Source organism: Panicum virgatum, chromosome 7K (genome assembly GCF_016808335.1).
Source record: "Panicum virgatum strain AP13 chromosome 7K, P.virgatum_v5, whole genome shotgun sequence".
Taxonomy (NCBI): Eukaryota; Viridiplantae; Streptophyta; class Magnoliopsida; order Poales; family Poaceae; genus Panicum; species Panicum virgatum.
The window spans coordinates 31,264,162-31,282,243 of record NC_053142.1 but is presented as its reverse complement, the minus strand read 5'-3'; the positions used below and the strand labels follow the sequence as shown (position 1 = coordinate 31,282,243).

Here is an 18,082-nt window from a genome sequence, read left to right as displayed (position 1 = left end):
TAAAAAAGTTTGGTAAATTTTAGATAAGCACAACTAGACCAAATGAATTATTTCAGATTTTTCTAGGTACAAGAACTATTTTTCTTGATTTAGTGCATTTACCTTAGTCATAATTCATTTGGTCCAGTTGTGCTTACCTAAAATTTACCAAACTTTTTCTATAGCTCTTAGGAAATAAAATAAGACTACTGTAAAAGTTATGGCTCCTAAAACTCAGTATAGCAGCATGGATAAATAACTCATTTAAACTTGATATATTGCAAGATCAAATTTAAAAACTTATGCTAGAATTGTTTTTTTGGGCCTACCAATTTTACACAAGCCTATACTCACCACATGCAACACTCTGGCCAAAGATGGTATGCATCCAAAGGATGAATCTTGAGATTTAAATAAAAGTGCATTAAACTGGTATTTGAAATAAAGCAAGATACATTGATCAAATGAAAATTTTATGTAACAAAAGTTGTAGATCTTGTTTCATAGAATCCAGAACAGTTGAGTTTGTATTTTTCTGATTTTTTTCCAATTTTATATCAATTTTACAAGTTCATTGTTTAATGCGCCCTGAGCGTTACATATAGGTCCTGTCGCCAACTGGATGGGCGACTGGGGGACAGGCCCCGTTTTTTAAAATTTTCCTATTTGGCATATATTTTTAATTTTTTTTAAATATAAAAATGAAAAACTCGCTGTAAGTAGAGGTTACTGGCCATGGGCCGGCTCATCGAGGGGACAGGGCCGAAAATGAGTTTACGCGTTGATTCTGGTAACACTATAACTTTCGTCTCATAAAAAAAAAGACTGGACTCGTCGTCAGTCCTAACAAGTGAAACGACCTTCCCGTCGACGACTCACCACCCTATAACAAACCGGCAAAATCGAGATTTTCTATCTACCCTAATAACAAACTTAACAAACCCCCGCTTAACCGGCCGTCATCAGTGTTAGAATGTAAGCCAAAGGCCCATGGGCCTGCCGATGCCGGCTCCCCATGTGGACTATATGTACACACTGTTTGTCACTAATCAAGGTTATGCGGGTATTACCCTAATCTACTCTCATGGTATCACGAGACGGTTCGTTTCCACGACCTCTCCGCTTCCGCTAATTCCGCAACCGCCGCCGCTGAGATCTCTCGCCGGCCCTCCCTGCCGTCGCCGAGTCCTCTCGCTGGCCTTCCTCTACCCCGCGTGCCATGGCCCCTCCTGAAGACGACGCCCAGCGCATCGAGCGCGAGCGCGCCGCTGACGCCGAGCGTCTCCAGCGCGAGGCCGCCGCCAAGGCTGCCGCCGATCGCGAGGCTGCCCTCGACGCCCTCGAGGCCAAGCACGCCGCCGTCCACGCCCAAGCCATCGCCGTTGTCAACATCAAGGTGCTGATCCCCATCACCCTTGATCGTGCCGCCAACAACTACGATCGCTGGCGGAAACTATTCCTCGTCATCCTCGGGAAGTACGCCCTCACCGACCACGTCCTCTCCGACGCCGCCTACCCGGAGCGATCTGCGTGGGTGCAAATGGACTGCACTGTTCTCACGTGGATCTACGGCACCATCACCGCCGATCTGCAGCAGCAGGTCATGCTCCGGGATCCCTCCGCTCGCGTCGCTTGGGCCGTCCTCGACAACGAGTTCCTCGGCCAGCGGGAGTCGCGCGCTCTCGTCCTCTCCGCGGAGTTCCGGTCGTTCAAGCAAGGCGCCCTCTCCATCACAGACTATTGCCGGCGGCTGGAGACTATGGCGAGCGCCCTCGCCGAGTTCGGTGACCCCGTTGGCGACCGGAGCTTGGTGCTGACCTTGCTCCGTGGGCTGAACGGAAAGTTCAAGCCGATGGTGTCCAACCTCAGGCTGCAGCGCCCCTTCCCAACGTTTGATCAGGCCCGCACCCATCTTCTTCTCGAGGAGCTCGACATCAACGACACCACCGCTGATGATGTCCCGCCTGCCCTCTACGTCGCGCCGTCATCTGGCGGCTCCTCCGGCGGCTCAGGTGCTCCCTCCGGCGGGGCGCAAGGCGGCGGCCAGCGCAACAACAACCGCCGCCGCGGTCGCAACGGCAAGAACGCCGCCCCTCATCAGGGCGGACATGGCGGTCCGGGCGCCACCAGCGGTCAGGGCGCCACCGGCGGGCAGGGCGGGCTTCGTCCCGGTCCCCCACCGCCGCTCGCCCCCATTCCCAACCCGTGGACGGGCACCGTGCAGCTGTGGCCTCACCCCTACAACGCCGGCGCTCCCTCCGGGTCTGCGTTCCGCCCACCACCCTCGCCGTTCCAGCATCCAGCAGCGTTCACCGCCATCCCGCAACCCTACTACACGCCGTCGCCGGGGTCCTACATGCCGCACCACGGCACATACGGCGCCCCTCCCAGCTTCAACTACGGGGGTGCGACCACGCCCATGGCGTCCTACCCTGCTGCACCGTCGCAGCAGCAGTCCTCCTGGACACCGATGGCCGGCGGATCGTGGAACCAGCAGTCGCTGATCGACAATTTCAGCACCATGTCCCTCACTCCGCCGCCCTCTCAAGCTGAGTGGTACGTCGACTCGGGGGCTGGATCACACATGGCAAATAACACTGGTATACTCACCTTCTCCCATCCTCCTTCCTCCTCCTGTCCTCCTTCTATCATCGTCGGTAACGGCGCCCTTCTTCCCGTTACCTCCACCGGGTCCTCCTCTTTTATCACGCCACATCGGCCTCTTATTCTTTCTAATGTTTTAGTCAGTCCTGGCATTATTAAGAATTTGATTTCCGTTCGTCGCTTTACCACTGATAATAACTGTTCCATTGAGTTTGACCCATTCGGCCTTTCTGTGAAGGATCTTCAAACTCGGAGCGTGATCGCCAGGTGCAATAGTTCGGGTGATCTATACCCGTTTCTTCCACCGGCCACCAGCATCACCGCCCTCACAGCCACCGCTGCCTCCAACACCCTCTGGCACCGTCGTCTCGGTCATCTTGGCCAAAATGCTCTCTCCAAACTAGTTACCTCCAAAGCTATCCAGTGTAATAAAAGCACTGCTGAACCTCTATGTCATGCCTGTCAATTAGGTCGCCATGTACGCCTTCCTTTCAGCATGTCAAACAGTCGTGCGTCGAAACCTTTCGATTTAATTCACTGTGATCTTTGGACGTCACCTATTGTTAGTGCATCGGGTTATAAATATTATCTTGTTATTCTTGATGACTGCACCCATTTCGCTTGGACTTTTCCCCTTCGTCTCAAATCTGAGACGTTTGGGGTCCTGTCCAATTTTTTCGCTTATGCACGCACGCAATTTGGCGCCTCCATCAAGGCCGTCCAGTGCGACAATGGCCGTGAGTTTGATCACTCTTTGACCCGCACGTTCCTCCTCACCCATGGCGCCATTCTTCGCATGTCGTGTCCCTACACCTCACAACAAAATGGTAGAGCTGAACGCATCCTTCGCACCATCAACAACATCGTTCGCTCTCTCCTTTTTCAAGCTAGTCTACCTCCCTCTTACTGGGCTGACACTTTACACACCGCCACCTATCTTCTTAACCGTCACCCCACTAAGACACTAGACAGCCGCACTCCCTTCTTCGCTCTCCATGGCACGCCTCCAACCTACGATCATCTTCGTGTTTTTGGATGTGCCTGTTACCCTAACCTATCATCCACAGCTCCCCACAAACTCTCTCCTCGCTCATCCCTATGTGTCTTCCTTGGTTACTCCGCGGATCACAAAGGGTATAGGTGCCTTGATCTTCACTCAAATAGGATCATCATTTCTCGCCATGTTGTGTTCGACGAGTCATCGTTCCCCTTCGCGGACATGTCCACCACACCCCCTGATCCTGGTACTCTAACTTTTTTGAGCGATGATGACTACACCACTTTGCCCCCTGGGTCTAGTGTTGTTCGTGCAGGTACCTTGGGCGCCGCTGTGGCTGATCCGCCTGAGCCACCTCGGGCTAGTGGCACCTCGCCGCCACAGCTCGGAGGGGCACGCACGTCGCCCCCTCCCCTCGGCGACCGGTCTAGTACTGCTGCCCCTGCTGACGGTTCGTCTCAGGTTGTTGCCAGCGGTGCCCCGGACCCGTCCCGTACCGCTGCCCCTGCCTCGCAGGCTGCTGCCAGCGGTACACGACGCACCACCGCTACTGCTCCGGTTGCCATCGAGCCGGTCTCCAACGCCCACAGCATGCGTACACGGGGCAAGTCCGGTTTCGCACAGCCAGTTGATCGTCTCAACCTCAGTGCAGCCGCTCTCTCTCCGCTACCAGTGTCATGCCGATCGGCTCTTGCTGACCCGCACTGGCGTGCCGCCATGCAGTCCGAGTTCGACGCCCTCCAGTCCAACGACACCTGGACCTTGGTGCCTTGCCCTCCTGGCGTCAACATTGTCACTGGTAAATGGGTTTTTCGCCATAAGTTCTTGTCAGATGGTACTTTTGATCGCTACAAGGCTCGTTGGGTCCTCCGTGGTTTTACTCAACGCCCTGGGATTGATTATGACGAGACCTTCAGCCCGGTTGTGAAGCCTGCTACCATCCGTGTGGTTCTCAGTTTGGCTCTCTCCCGGTCTTGGCCTATGCACCAGCTTGATGTCAAGAATGCATTTCTTCATGGCACCTTGACAGAGACAGTGTACTGTGCACAGCCCTCCGGGTTTGTTGATTCTTCGCGGCCGGATCATGTCTGCAGACTCAACCGCTCCTTATACGGTTTGAAGCAGGCTCCTCGTGCTTGGCGAAATCGATTTGCATCCTATATCACCTCTCTTGGCTTTGTGGAGGGCAAGTCTGATGCCTCACTCTTTATTTATCACCGCGGCACCGAGGTGGCTTATCTCCTACTTTATGTTGATGATATTGTGCTCACAGCTTCGTCACAGAGTTTCCTTCAGCAGATAATCTCCGCTCTTTGCCAGGAATTCTCTATGACTGACATGGGTCCACTTCATCATTTTTTGGGTGTTTCTGTTGAGCGTCGTGCAGATGGTTTATTCCTCTCTCAGCGTCAGTATTTATTGGATATTCTGGACAGGGCGGGCATGCGTGACTGCAAGCCGTGCAGCACTCCCGTGGATACTCACTCCAAGTTGTCTGCTGATGGTACGTCTGTGACTGATCCCACCCACTACTGCAGCATTGCTGGTGCCTTGCAGTACCTCACCTTTACTCGTCCAGATATTGCCTTTGCTGTTCAGCAAGTGTGCCTGTTTATGCACGACCCCAGAGAGCATCACCTTGCAGCTATGAAGCGGATCCTACGGTACTTACAAGGCAGTCATGACCTCGGCCTTCTTCTCTCCCAGAGTGCACCACTGGACCTCACAGTTTACTCCGATGCTGATTGGGCTGGATGCCCAGATACTCGTCGCTCTACCTCCGGGTATGCCGTGTTTCTTGGGGATAATCTTGTGTCCTGGTCTTCCAAGCGTCAGGCAACGGTGTCCCGCTCGAGTGCTGAGGCCGAGTATCGCGCCGTGGCCAATGGCGTCGCTGAAGCTTGCTGGCTACGGCAGCTTCTTGGTGAGCTTCGCTGCCCTCTTCGCCGAACCACCATTGTTTATTGTGACAATATCAGTGCAGTTTACCTCTCCACCAACCCAGTTCAGCACCAACGCACAAAGCATGTGGAGATTGACCTACACTTCGTTCGTGAACGCGTCGCCCTTGGAGAAGTTCGCGTCTTGCATGTTCCTACAACCTCCCAGTATGCAGACATCTTCACCAAAGGGCTTCCTACGTCGGTGTTTACAGAATTTAGGTCCAGTCTTAATGTTCGCGGTGCTCCCAGTTCTGACTGCGGGGGTGTGTTAGAATGTAAGCCAAAGGCCCATGGGCCTGCCGATGCCGGCTCCCCATGTGGACTATATGTACACACTGTTTGTCACTAATCAAGGTTATGCGGGTATTACCCTAATCTACTCACTCCGTCTCCCGCTCGCCTCCCACCTCCGCATAGATGGGAGCCATGGCGGCCTACTCGCAGCCGATCCTGGGCCTGCAGAGCTACGGCGGGGACACCGACAACGACGGCGGCTCCTCCTCCAGCGGGGAGCTGCGCGGCGTCGCCCGCCCACCGGCCAAGGCGCCGCGGCGGCGCTCCTACGGCGACGTCCTCCCCCTCGGCGCCCCCGTCCCGTGCGCCAAGCCGCGGCGGCACAGGAGCGGCGGCACGCCTCTCCTCGCGTCGCCGCCGCGCTACGTGAGCTTCGAGGACGTGGTCGGCGCCGCCACGGCGCCGTTCCCGGACGGCTGCCCGCCCGAGCGCGGCGCCATCAGCGACCCGCTCGTGCGGGCGGCGTCGCGGCTGTACGCGCGGGAGGCGGCGGCCCTCAGGCCGCAGCAGAACCGGCGGCGCCAGCGGTCGCCGGGGCCGCTCGGGACCAGCCGGGGCAGCGCCATGCACGGGCTCGTCAAGAAGTACGTGCACCCCTTCTTCGGCTTCGTCGCGGGCATCTTCTGCTGCGCGATCCCCTCGTAATGATCACCGAGCGCGACCGGCCGAGCGGGTCAGATATAAACCCCTCGGCCAGAATAGGTCCGGCCAGTAGTTAGCTTTTGACTACTCTCTTCCTTTAGTTGGCATTAGATCCTAGAAGCTAATGACAGCGATGCAAGTGTGTAAATAGGCAAAAGCTGATGCTAGTTGGCTAGCTAGTTATTAGTAGTTGATTGTTGTGTTTATGCAGCAGTTCGTATTAGAAAATTTCAACTCTAGAAGCAGGAGCACGATCAGATTATATTTAGTATATATATGCTAAATGGGCGTGATAGATGCATTCCTTTCTCCAGACTTATTAGCTTGATTCATGTAACTCTTCTATCTATTGCTCTATTTTTTTTTTAGGGAAATCATCTAGGCAAAAAACCTCGTGTGTAACTATAACACCTGAAGCCAAACTTGTGCAGTGATAGTGTACCCTAGCTTTGGCCGCCTCCGCTCAGTGGCCCGCTCTTTCCTTTAGTTGACAATTGAATCTTAAAAACTAGGAGGGTCAAGATTATATATAGTGGTCATGTGATGATGGATGGCAAAATTAGTACTAATTAGCTAGTTAGTTTTCATCATGATGTTTTATAAGCTCCATCAATGATTCTCCTGAACAGCTGCCAATTATATTAATAAAGAGGATAATCCAGATTGGACAAGTAACACTACAGGAAAGATTTACAACTTAAGACAATAGCTGCAAACGGCTAAAACCAACTCTACCAACAACAACTAGCCAGCAAAACAAACAAAACAACAATGGAGACCAATTTCACTTCCCCTTTTATCTTGGATACACTGTCATCAGTACTCAGTAGCTCAAATTAAGAAGGTTATTTAGATTTATATGTTAGGATAGTTGTTTATTTACAACTTTTCGTGCAACTATTGTTTGGATTTAAGTCAGTAATCCTATTGTATGAACAGATTTTTCCAATTTCCATAACTCAGCACAATACAACCGCGAAGCTAAATCAGCGGTCGAGCGCTGATTGAGAAACCAACACGCGACGCGCACGTGTCCAGATCCATGAAACAGTGCTGCACGCGTTTCCCCTTTGCCCAGATTCTGTTCATAGTGCTGCACACGTCCCCCCTCTGCCCAGATTTCATTCTCTTTCTGGTTTTCCCCTCTCTCGGTTTGTTTTAGGAAAATAATGTTTTGTTTTTTTCCCTAACATTTGTCTTTCCCTATTTTGTGCTTTGAATTTTATTCCTATTTTTCTCGAATATTGGCCCTGTTTGGATACTCTAACTTAGTTAGAAGTTAGAGTTAGTTTCTAGCTCTAGACTAACCCTGAACTAACTCTAACCAAAGTGGTGTTTGGATGCAAGGGTTAGAGTTAGCTTAAAGGCACTTTTCTAGTCATTTGCTCTTTTAAATGCTCTTTCTAGCTGGATCTCGTGTGGCCAGCTCTTGTGTGGGCCTCCTGCGCCCACGGTGGGCTTGGCTGCTGTCGGTACCCCGCAACTGGGGTACCCACTCCTACTGTGACAAGGCTAATACAAGCGTAGTTATCCGTAACTACGCCCCAATGACCTGAGTAGCCAGACCCCTGCGGTCTGACTCCGTCTCACCGGGCCAACGGTCTCGGACCCATTCCACCGCGCGGGGATGGATCCGGTGACGCCACGTGTCCCAGAGGTGGAGATGCTCAGAGCCTTCAGCCGTGGATTCGGACCCCCACAGTCGGGTCCGGGACCTCCACGTGCCCATCCGGACCCCCAGCCGGGTCCGGGACTTCCACGTGCCTATTCGGACCCCCGCGAGCCCTCGGCTCAGCACTCCGCTCGGGAGGGGTCCGGAGCCGCCACGTGTCCTGCAGACGTGGGCGCGGGCGCTAGCCTTCCGCTAGGAGCATGCCCGCCACATGTCCCATAGACGTGCACGTAGGCACAAGCCTTCCGATGGAAGCTCCCTCACCCACCCGTATTTAATGCGGATAGTGGAGGCGTGCTCTGCCGCCACAGAGACGTGACAGCCTTTGACAGACCGCACTGTTGGTCGCGAATTACCGAGGTGTAACAGTGGAGTCGCAGGCGCCACCCACGCCTCCATATTAACCAGAGGCGACAGCTGCCACTCCATCATGACACTTACGCCATCAACACGCAGTCTATGTAACAGGCTCAGCCGTCTACGCCGCAGTCTACGTTGCTAGCACAACAGTCTACGCCGCAACCTACGCTACTGGAATCACGCCGACGAGACAAGGCAAGCCCGGAGGAGATCTACGACAGGCATAGCGTCATAGTAGTGCTAGGCGTTATGTTATTTAAATACATCCACGTTGGGCCCACCCCTGTCGGGGTCCCAACGGCTATGTACGTGCCTCCCTTTGACTATGAAAGGGGAGCACACGCTAGTCTCAGGACAAGTGGACTCACACTCTCTCCCTCACACTCTCAGCTCACCAGCTGGAACCACTCTCGAGCAATCTCTTGTGAGCATAGACAATACAACACACAGTGGAAGTATGGTATTACGCACTGGCGGCCCGAACCACTCTAAACCTTCTGTGTTCATCGTGTTCTTGCATCTAGATCGGACAAATCATAGCTAACCCCGAGTTCATTCTCCCTCAGGGCTTAGGCGGGTGCATTCTGCCACCCGTCTGGGTTTACCACCCGACAGCTGCGCTGGTGGTGGTGGCTTGCACCCCGGCGGCGTCGGGCGGCTCCTGCGAGCTGCTTCTGGTGCTATCATTGTTGGCCTTCTTGTTCATGACCACGGCGTGGATGGACATCTTGGAGGCGACGATGTACTTGGAGTGCTTCTGCACCGTCTTGAAGGCGAGGTGGGCGACGAGGAGGCGGATGACGTTGTGCTGCAGGAAGGCGTCCTGGCACTTGGGGTGGTTGGCGGCGAGCTCGGAGACGGCCCACGCCACCATGCCCTGCACCATCATGGGTGCGTCCTTGAGGATCTTAACGAAGGAGGTGCAGACGCCGGCAAGGATCATGAGGTCGACGCACTCGGGGTCGCGGCCGAGGAGGCCGATGGCGAGCGCGGCGCTCTCCTGCACATCTACGCGGCCCTCCTTGATGAGGCGCAGCAGCGGCGGGACGCCATCCTCCTCGATGATGAGCCTGCCGTAGGGCCGTGCAGCGCGGGTGGCGGGATCTTGGCCGGCGGGATCCGGTGTGGGGACGCCCGCCGGGGACATAGGCGGCGGGGGCGGCGGAGGGGCGTTGGGGGTCGGGGGCCTGGCGCACAGGATTGGGGAGGAGTCGGGGATTGGGGGGAGGGGGGTGTGCTGGGCAGCGCGTTGCCGCAAATGGATCCAGGGAGAAAAAAATGTGGGGCCCACCACTCTAACCCAAATAAGCACCTCTTGGAGGAAATAGTTTTTTGGAGTGAGTTAGATGCATCTAACCCGCCATGTTTGGATTTTTTGGGTTAGTGTGACACAAAAAAGCCAACTCTAACTCTAACCTTGGTATCCAAACAGGGCTATTGTTTCAACAACTTATAAGCAAAATATCCCAAATGAGATGTTTACCTTCTTTATGTTGTGTTTTCGAGATATTCTTTTGACAAATACTTCATACAAAGTATGCTAAAATGTTATCTCGAGAAGTTGAATTTTATTTTTACAATCTGTATGGCGAATTTATGTATCAAAGTTGTGTGAAAAGTTTTTCTGATAACATTCACATGGAAGTTAGGTTCAAAATTATTCTTTAATAAGTAGACTGAAAAAGTTATACGTAAAAGTTTTGACAGTTGTGTTAAAAGTTATGTGAAAAGTTTTTTTTACAATTTGTATGGCGAACTTATGTATCAAAGTTGTGTGAAAAGATTTTTTGATAACCCTCACATGGAAGTTAGGTTCAAAATTATTCACTAATAAGCAGGCTAAAAAGTTATATGTAAAAGATGTATGTATCGTGACAGTTGTGTTAAAAGCTACCGTAAAAATTAATTGGAAGTTATAGGTAAAAGTTACGCAAACAAATTTAAAAGATGTGTTGAAAATTTATTGTCTAATAGTTATGATGGAAAAACACCATCCAATAGTTATCTGGAAGAAGTTATAGACGCACATAAGTTTTAACTTTCTAAAAATAGAAAGTAGTGTAGAAGGGAACTTTCGACAAAAAGAAAATTCGGATGCTGTCCGATCGAGCGCACGTTGCCCACCCAGCACGCGCTCGCCAATTAGCAGAGGTGCAATACAACTATACTACAAGACAACAGAGCAACCACAATGCACTTCAGGAAGCATGCCAAGAGATTGTTGCTGACAATCTAAAGCCAATATCAACAAGAAGAGATCTATGATTGTAGTCAAACCTACAAGTTCTGTGCATCATCCACCACCTGTGTTTCAAATCAATCTGCTTCACAATGATTTGCTTGTTCCTACCTAAGCCTATGCCAGTAATTGTTTCTGCTAGTAGCCACTGCGCGGTCGCCGGTACCTCCCCCCATCCCTCCGGTCGCCACCAATTGCGTAGTCGTCGGTGAAGCTCGGCCTCTCAGCCCGGTCCCCTCTGAACGAGAAGAAACTCTGCACCACCACCAGGAGCAATCACACATATTAACACATGAATGCTAGCCTCTGAAGAGGAGAATAACCAAACTGGTTGAGACAGTTTGTTTACCCTTGTTCTTGATCCTCTGGACGCCTGCGACCGGACGTAGTCCATTACCCGGAGGAAGAGGTCATAGCCCCTCTCCGTGAAGTTCTTGAGGTAGAAGACAAGGATGTCACCGGCATTGGCGCGTAGGTACTGAAGCCTCGCCTCGATGCTGGGATGATACTGCATCACCAGGGGCTGGAGGAAGGTCTCGTACACGATCTCTGTTCCCTGGTTCAGAGGAGAATGACTTTCTGTTCAGTGTTCAGACATATATCAAAAGATTTGAGACGCACATTCACATCTATCTGTTGCTGCACGGCGCATTCAGTGTTATGTACTTCTAGTGCATACCCTTGTCTTCGGGTACCACAGGTACACGAGGAAGGCAAGCTTGAGCTCGTAGTACATTGGAATCCTGTTAGGGGAATGGAGGGAATTGTCAGACCACAACCACTTTTCTTATTGGAGTTATGATTGACATTTTGGTAATTACTTGGAAATCAGAACGCCAGCAATTTCGTCGAACATGACCAGGAGCACTAGGATGATCCTGCAAGGTTGATGAAACTGGTCAAACTTAGCAAGACCAAGATCTCGAAGCAGTTCACATCATAGTATATCAGTCTTTCAGTTAACCATATTGAGTCAAGTCAACCACCCAAAGATTTCAGTCAGCAACTAAAAGTAAGATCTTGGGATTTTTTTTTTGAAATTTAAGATTTTATTCTGCGTCCCATTCCCAAATCCCATATATGAAATGAAATTGCTACGTAGTCCTACTTTCAGAAGAAAAAAAAAGAATTTGCTATTGAATCCCACACCAAGCGAAATAACTCTGTATACATACTACTAGATAGAAATCAATCCCCTTTTGTGGACGGGCACCAGGTTAGCTGCCAGATCCAATTCTTTCTATTGGTACGAGTTCGAATTCGAATTACTCCCAACCACAAATTAAGCAAATCGCTGAAGCTTAAACGGACCAATTACCCAGAGACACAGGCTTCTGAATCATTACCAATACTCGCACCAGAATCGGAGCTGGTCAGCCCGGCCGGGCCGCTGCTCGATCGCCTTGAAGCACTCCAGCGCCGGCATCGCGTACCCAAACAGCAACCTGCAACCACACAATAAGCAGATGAGCCCAGCACAGTCTTCCTCTTCCAAGAACAGAGACCAAGCACAAGCGGAAGCACTGCTCGGCATCGAGAAATTCCACCGAATTTCCGGCAAAAAAAGGTCTGGGACAGGGATGGAAGGGCACTTACGTGAGGAATTTCGTCAGGAGTTCCGTCGACATCCCGAAACCAGCGTGGGATTTGCCGGAGGAGGAGGGCGAAGTCTGTCTGAGAGAAGGATTATCTCGATTTCTTGCCTTCTTGGGCACCCAAGACGATGGCCTAACCGCCTTGGCCTTGCCTAGCTGACTTGTTTGGTGGCTGATGACTTGCTTGCCAAAAGTTAGAGGCGATGAGACAAAGAGCCGGCAGGTGGTTAGCTCAGCGGCTCCGGCACCGGCAGGATCTCTCATGGTCCTTGGGCGGCTAAATTACGGATTTGACCTTGCAGTTGCATTTGATGGCCAATGATGGGTGTGGGCATCAGTTGGGTGTAGGACATATGATGATGAGTTGTGGATTAAGGGAGCTTTTTGTGAATATACTAAGGGCAAGCTAAATTGGGTGAGCACAAAGAAAAAACTTGAAAAGTAGAATCAATAATTTAGGCATAATTTGGTGCCATTTGGTGTGATGTGACATAAAACTTGCCAAAAACTACTCGCCGGCCTGCGCGGCTCGGCCCCGCAGCTGCCATCGTCCGCCGCCGCCATCGTCCGCCGCCGGGGCCGTCTGGCCTGTGCCCGCCGCCGAGGGCGCCGCCGGGACGGCAGGCCAGCCCTGCAACGTTGATGTGAATGGGGAGGGGCGGGGGAGCACGACGCGGATGGAAGTGGAAGGAGCGGAGGCGGTGGAATCACGCGGACGAGGAGTAGGGAGCAGCGGATGGGTCCGGGGAAAAGGGTTGGGGACGCTATGACGCTTGGGAAGGAAAGGGATGCCTGATTGTGTGTGTGTGGTGGGGGGGGGGGCTCGCGGGCGGGATTGGAGTGGGTACAGGCGCGTGTAAGAAAATTTCACGGTAAGAAAAGAACCACCCAAACGGCAGAAGTATTTTGCAGCTTGCTGTTTTTTCTTCTCCCAAAAAACTTTCTCCCACTTTGATACTACCAGGTGGGGTTCATGGGAGGAGTAAAAGGATATTTTTTGGTGCAAAGTGTTATCAATTGTTTTGGTTCTTATAGTGTAGATAGATTTTTCCAGGCCTGGTGCCCCAGGTCGGAGGCACAACAGAAGCCGTTCACCCCGCGGCTTCCTCCCCTCCGTCCGCTGCTCCTTTCGCTTTTTTTCTCACATCCGGCGGCCGGCGGCAGCGCGTCTTTAATATACCGATTGATTTGAATCATGGTTCACGAGGTAGATGTTTGTTTGATTACATCTCAGTCTTATACAGATTGGGTTCCTTTCTACTCTTTTTGGCAGAAGTCTACATATCCCCCTCATTCCTTGAGGTGCGTAGTAATCTGTTTGTTTTCAACTGAACCATGTCTTGGAATGGTTTCTGCCCTCTGAAACTGAATCAGAAATGAAACATATATATGCTTTGTTTTCCCAACTTTGTTGCAGGTACATAACAAGCAGATCAATGATCTGTTCGAACCATCTCAGCATGACCTGCAGGTATATTTTCTTTTTGACAAGGAAATGATTCTGCATTTGCCATTGCTATTGGTATATGCAGGTATCTTATCCAACTTCATTCCTCTAGATAACAGAGAATGCGGGCAATAACTTCCCATTCATGTTGTTCTCTGTTTCTGGATAGTGGATGCTCTGATCAGGAAGTTGTTGCATGAATTTGCAAGTTTATATGACAATTACTGCTAACTGGAATCTGCAAGTTCGGAATATGGAAAACGTGTAAGGATGCTTCTCTTGATTGGTCTTTTTCCAAATCATACTTCTCATGATAACTAAGTTTTATTGTCCTTACAGGGACTTCCAAATAGGAAAGTTGGCACCACCAGTATGAACTTGAATCAGCTATTGCTGAGGCTTGATCTAGAGTCGAACAGGATGCATGCAGAGAAGACCGAGATGGAGCTATGCAATGAGAAGAAGTGCACAACTGAGCTGGACGATGCTCTCCAACGAGCGATGTATGGCCATGTCATGATGGTTGAACACTGTGTTGAGCTCTAGGAGTTGTACAATCATCTTCTTTGCGCTACCACTACCAGTTTCTGTGTTGATTTGTCTACAAGATGTATTGGATCATATGAAAAATGGAACAAACAAATAAAGACTTCACAGGCGCATTATCCCACTTTCTGTTTTCTCAATCTGAGTGCCAATGCACCATTATCTTTTTTTAAAAAGGATTGCAGGAGCTCAGTTTCTTACAAGACTGATATTACATAAATAGATAGTGACTCAAGCTCAAAAAGGCAGTATGTAATCCAGCCTTGATTTATTGCACAACCAGCAAAGCATCAATGCGACAATCAGGTTCATCAGTGAGATGTAGTTCTTGGACCTTATCCCAAAGCTTGATGAAATTTGCCATCTCTGCCACCGTTTCCATGGGCCGGAGCCCCCTTGTCCAAGATTGGTGCTGTAGCTCCCCCTTTACTGATCATTATCTTACAGGTTAATTATATCTTTTTCTCATTGTATGTTGGCTTCTCAATCTAAATGGCACAACTTCAGACTTTACAACACGTCTTCAGAAGAGAGATACTCAACTAAAATCAAAGATTCATATCATTTTTTAAGCAAAACACGCAAGATCAAATTTCACAAGTACCACTTCCACACATATAAACTTCAGTAAGTACTAACAAGTACAACATTCCAAACAGTCCAGTAAAGCATCTCCAACACTCCAGTAGCGGCCACATGACAGGCAGAATCAGGAAGCCATGTTTGCAGGCGCAGATCTGTTTAAATTCCCTACACGTATCGAGTAAGAAGCAGGAAGCCATGATATGCAGTAAGAGAATTTTTGCATTGTGTAGTCAGAACTTTGGAAGCCATATGTAGACTGCAATTTCAATAGCCAACACAGCAGTTATAATGATAAGAGAGCAGGCTCTATTTCATTATCGCAAATAAATTATTTTTTCAAACTGTGTTTTCATCAAACATAACAACACATACTCACAGAACTGACCTGAAGGAGTACACCATATGAGTCAATTCAAGGTTCATTCCAAAATATAAGAATAACTAACACATCACAGCTAGGCCCCAAGAAATCAAATAATTTCGAACAAACTAAACTGCCTCTACTGTCTGCTGCAGCGTTCATTAATCGGAAAGGGCCATCAGGCATGATTCATTGGCCTCTTTCATCAAAGTATCCAAGGTCACCAGTATGCAACCACCCTTATTTGATTATGAATTCAGTAGCTTGCACATTGTTGAAATATCCTAAATATAATATGAGCAAACAAGTAAGGATAAATTCTGACGAAGTGTTTTGGCCAATTCTCAGTGAACAACAATGTATATACAATAGCTCATGATAGGGAAGTTTGTAGGTAAAGCATATTGATATAAAAGCTACTGACTTGTCGTTGTTAAATATGCCAATTACTAGCCATTGATAAATCGTGTTTGACAAAAAGCTAAATTCATCCAAGCATTATGCCAATTTACCTCGCATTATGTTTGATCCACGAAGACAGATTATAACTAAATTAAACTCACCTGACTCGTGATTGTTGTCTGGTGCCTCTGCTTGATGTTCCAGGCTCAGCCTACATTTGGCGAGAGAAGTTTGCATCAGCTCATGGTCAATTGGTTACAAAAAGGTCCGCAAACAGGAAATACAGAATCCAGAAATCTTCTCATAAAGCTTTGCATAACTCTCTCTCTTCCTTTTGTATAAAACAAAACATGCATATATTTGACTTCAACTTCATTTGTAGACAAATTTCTATCATGGGACCCAGATAAGATGACAGTTGTGAAGGAGAATGGTTTCAATATCTTAGCTATCCAAACTCACATAGATGAGTCTAGATATATGAATGACAGATTTGACTACTTAAGAAAACCTGGTGGTTCTGTTGCTGCTCTTAAGGAGCATGTAAGTTGCTTCCTTAATTAAGAGCTCTTGGATAATTAGGCTCTTTTACCTAAAGGATCTACGGTTGAAGGGTGTAATTTAGAATTCCTATTCCAGCCTTCTACAGATGGTTCAGCAGGTAGAGAAGTTCGTGCTCAGGTCAGTACATCTGGATGAAATGATCATGTAGCATGTCTAGTATATCTTAATATTGTTAGATCAATTAGTGAAAGTGGACCTGCTACTATTTAACCTTGTGACAGTACACGATTAAAAGTATGCTATTGTCAGGAATCAGAGATGGAGTGCATTTGATTCATATGTAGTACTTTCACATTACAGAGGACAGAAAACAGGCTTACCAGATAACAATGCATGGAGCAGCAAACAGCTTTGCTCGTGAAGCTTAAAGTAATGCACAGATCATTTGCTGGATAGCACGATTCCACCCTGCTGTGCCCCTTCTTCCCCTTCCTCTACATTGACAGGAGGTTCCCTAACAGACACCAAATTTAATCCAAGTATACCTCAAATCAAACCTTATAAATAACAGGTTAATTTTGAAATTTCAAAGAACTGAACAAGGAAATGCCGTCGGGATTGCCGCTGCGAGAAAAATGGCGAACAAAGAACAGGGGCTCCAGACGGAGGGAGCAGGGAATCACCTGCGCCGCCGCCGCCGCCGCCATCTAAGCCCGGCGCGAGAAAAATGGAGAAGGAAGAACACGAGTAGGGGGCGGAGGGGGTAAGCCGCGAGAGGTAAGCGACCTGGGTCCTGAACTTGGACCGGGCCTCAATAGGGCACGGGTAGGGCCAGGCCCAAATAAAACCCACTCGGGAAAAGATTAATTACACTCATGCAAACTTATCATCGGAGCAAAACTCACGGAGCCAAAAAGTAGAGGGAGAGAGTCATCAAAGGGTAGGACGGTTAAAGCACAAGCCCTCGTGAATTAGCTGATCATCTTGGAAATTAAAAGCTAGCTATGCTTGATCGATCGGTCACCTAAATAAGCGATCTGCCTTTTTTTTTTTTGTTATGCGTATTGGATGGCTGCTGGTTTTTCCGTCTTGGGTTCCAAGTCGTTGTAGTTCCTTTTCTGTGTAACCATATATCTAATTTTTGCCTTGTCCATGACTGTTAGGTGCGTGTAGCTAGCCGCAGGTCCTCAAAAGAAGCGAAACGAGGGGGGGGGGGGGGGGGGGGGGGGGATAGTAATTGTGTAAACGAAAATCAAGTGAAGCACATGGCCTGGCGAGGGAGGCTCTTGTTGTGATGGATAAGCCACATCGCATTTTTGATCGATTATTTCTGTAGGAAGTTTTATTTCCCTGCACATGCATGATGAAGCTAAGCGAGGCAGCAGTGAGGAGGCGGCCACTACTTTTGGAAAACACAACTAAGTCCATGCCTTTTGATACACTAATAAGAAGCAGCCTTTTAATTTTATTGATTGAAGGTCACGGTTCTTGCAGGATATAGATATAGATGCATCATGGAGCTAGTACGCACAGAGATCTCATATATATGGAGCACCGTGAAATTTTCGGCGACAGCAGGGTCGGGGATGTCGTGGAACCCTGGCCATTTCACCCTATCTTGGGTCTTGGCGCCGTCCCCCCGGTTCTGGAACTCGCCGTAGTATATGGTGTCGGGGACGGAGACGCCGGCCTTCCAGCTCTCCCAGCCGGCAGGATCGATGATGTCCTGGAGCGAACAGCGCAGGAAGATCACCATGCTATGGCTCTTCCATGGCCTCCCAAGGAAGGTGCTTACTCCCCTTAGGCTGACGCCCGGCAGCGCTGCCACGTTGCAGCCCTGGAAAATGAAACCGGATTGGTTATCGGGCCTGTGCCGTGAGGACGCAGTGCTCGTCTGCCTTCTCCGGGCGGC

At 49.7% G+C, this 18,082-nt stretch overlaps 2 protein-coding genes and 2 long non-coding RNA genes across 5 annotated transcripts; 2 read left to right on the top strand and 2 right to left on the bottom strand.

The window, feature by feature from the left end:
• Positions 1 to 1,198: 1,198 nt before the first annotated feature.
• LOC120640107 lies at positions 1,199 to 3,921 on the top strand. Its single transcript, XM_039915990.1, has 2 exons — positions 1,199 to 3,717; positions 3,897 to 3,921. Exons 1-2 carry the CDS (start codon positions 1,199 to 1,201, stop codon positions 3,919 to 3,921), a joined length of 2,544 nt encoding a protein of 847 aa, XP_039771924.1.
• A 6,738-nt stretch (positions 3,922 to 10,659) lies between these two features.
• Positions 10,660 to 12,726, bottom strand: LOC120640940 (putative HVA22-like protein g). Its single transcript, XM_039916878.1, has 6 exons — positions 12,327 to 12,726; positions 12,077 to 12,175; positions 11,552 to 11,608; positions 11,410 to 11,473; positions 11,080 to 11,286; positions 10,660 to 10,985 (listed from the first exon to the last, which is right to left on the bottom strand). The coding sequence occupies exons 1-6, from the start codon at positions 12,587 to 12,589 to the stop codon at positions 10,869 to 10,871; spliced, it is 807 nt and encodes a 268-aa protein (XP_039772812.1). The 5' UTR covers positions 12,590 to 12,726; the 3' UTR covers positions 10,660 to 10,868.
• A 449-nt stretch (positions 12,727 to 13,175) lies between these two features.
• LOC120640939 lies at positions 13,176 to 14,442 on the top strand. Its single transcript, XR_005662062.1, has 4 exons — positions 13,176 to 13,627; positions 13,743 to 13,796; positions 13,942 to 14,036; positions 14,112 to 14,442. It is a non-coding gene; the product is annotated as an uncharacterized LOC120640939 (long non-coding RNA).
• A 369-nt stretch (positions 14,443 to 14,811) lies between these two features.
• LOC120640938 lies at positions 14,812 to 16,954 on the bottom strand. 2 transcript variants are annotated; one of them, XR_005662061.1, is made up of 4 exons: positions 16,854 to 16,954; positions 16,551 to 16,684; positions 15,828 to 15,877; positions 14,812 to 15,548 (listed from the first exon to the last, which is right to left on the bottom strand). It is a non-coding gene; the product is annotated as an uncharacterized LOC120640938 (long non-coding RNA). The 2 variants fall into 2 exon arrangements; XR_005662060.1 differs by having other exon boundaries at positions 14,812 to 15,877; positions 16,854 to 16,949.
• Positions 16,955 to 18,082: the final 1,128 nt, after the last annotated feature.

Excerpts from the sequence above, each read along its gene's own strand:
- LOC120640107 (XM_039915990.1), top strand. The coding sequence starts at position 1,199 with ATGGCCCCTCCTGAAGACGACGCCCAGCGCATCGAGCGCGAGCGCGCC. Across the intron at positions 3,718-3,896 it reads TACTCCGCGGATCACAAAGG|GTACCTTGGGCGCCGCTGTG; the intron begins GTATAGGTGCCT and ends TTGTTCGTGCAG.
- LOC120640940 (XM_039916878.1), bottom strand. The coding sequence starts at position 12,589 with ATGAGAGATCCTGCCGGTGCCGGAGCCGCTGAGCTAACCACCTGCCGG. Across the intron at positions 12,176-12,326 it reads CTCCTGACGAAATTCCTCAC|GTTGCTGTTTGGGTACGCGA; the intron begins GTAAGTGCCCTT and ends GTGTGGTTGCAG. Across the intron at positions 11,287-11,409 it reads TGTGGTACCCGAAGACAAGG|GGAACAGAGATCGTGTACGA; the intron begins GTATGCACTAGA and ends CCTCTGAACCAG.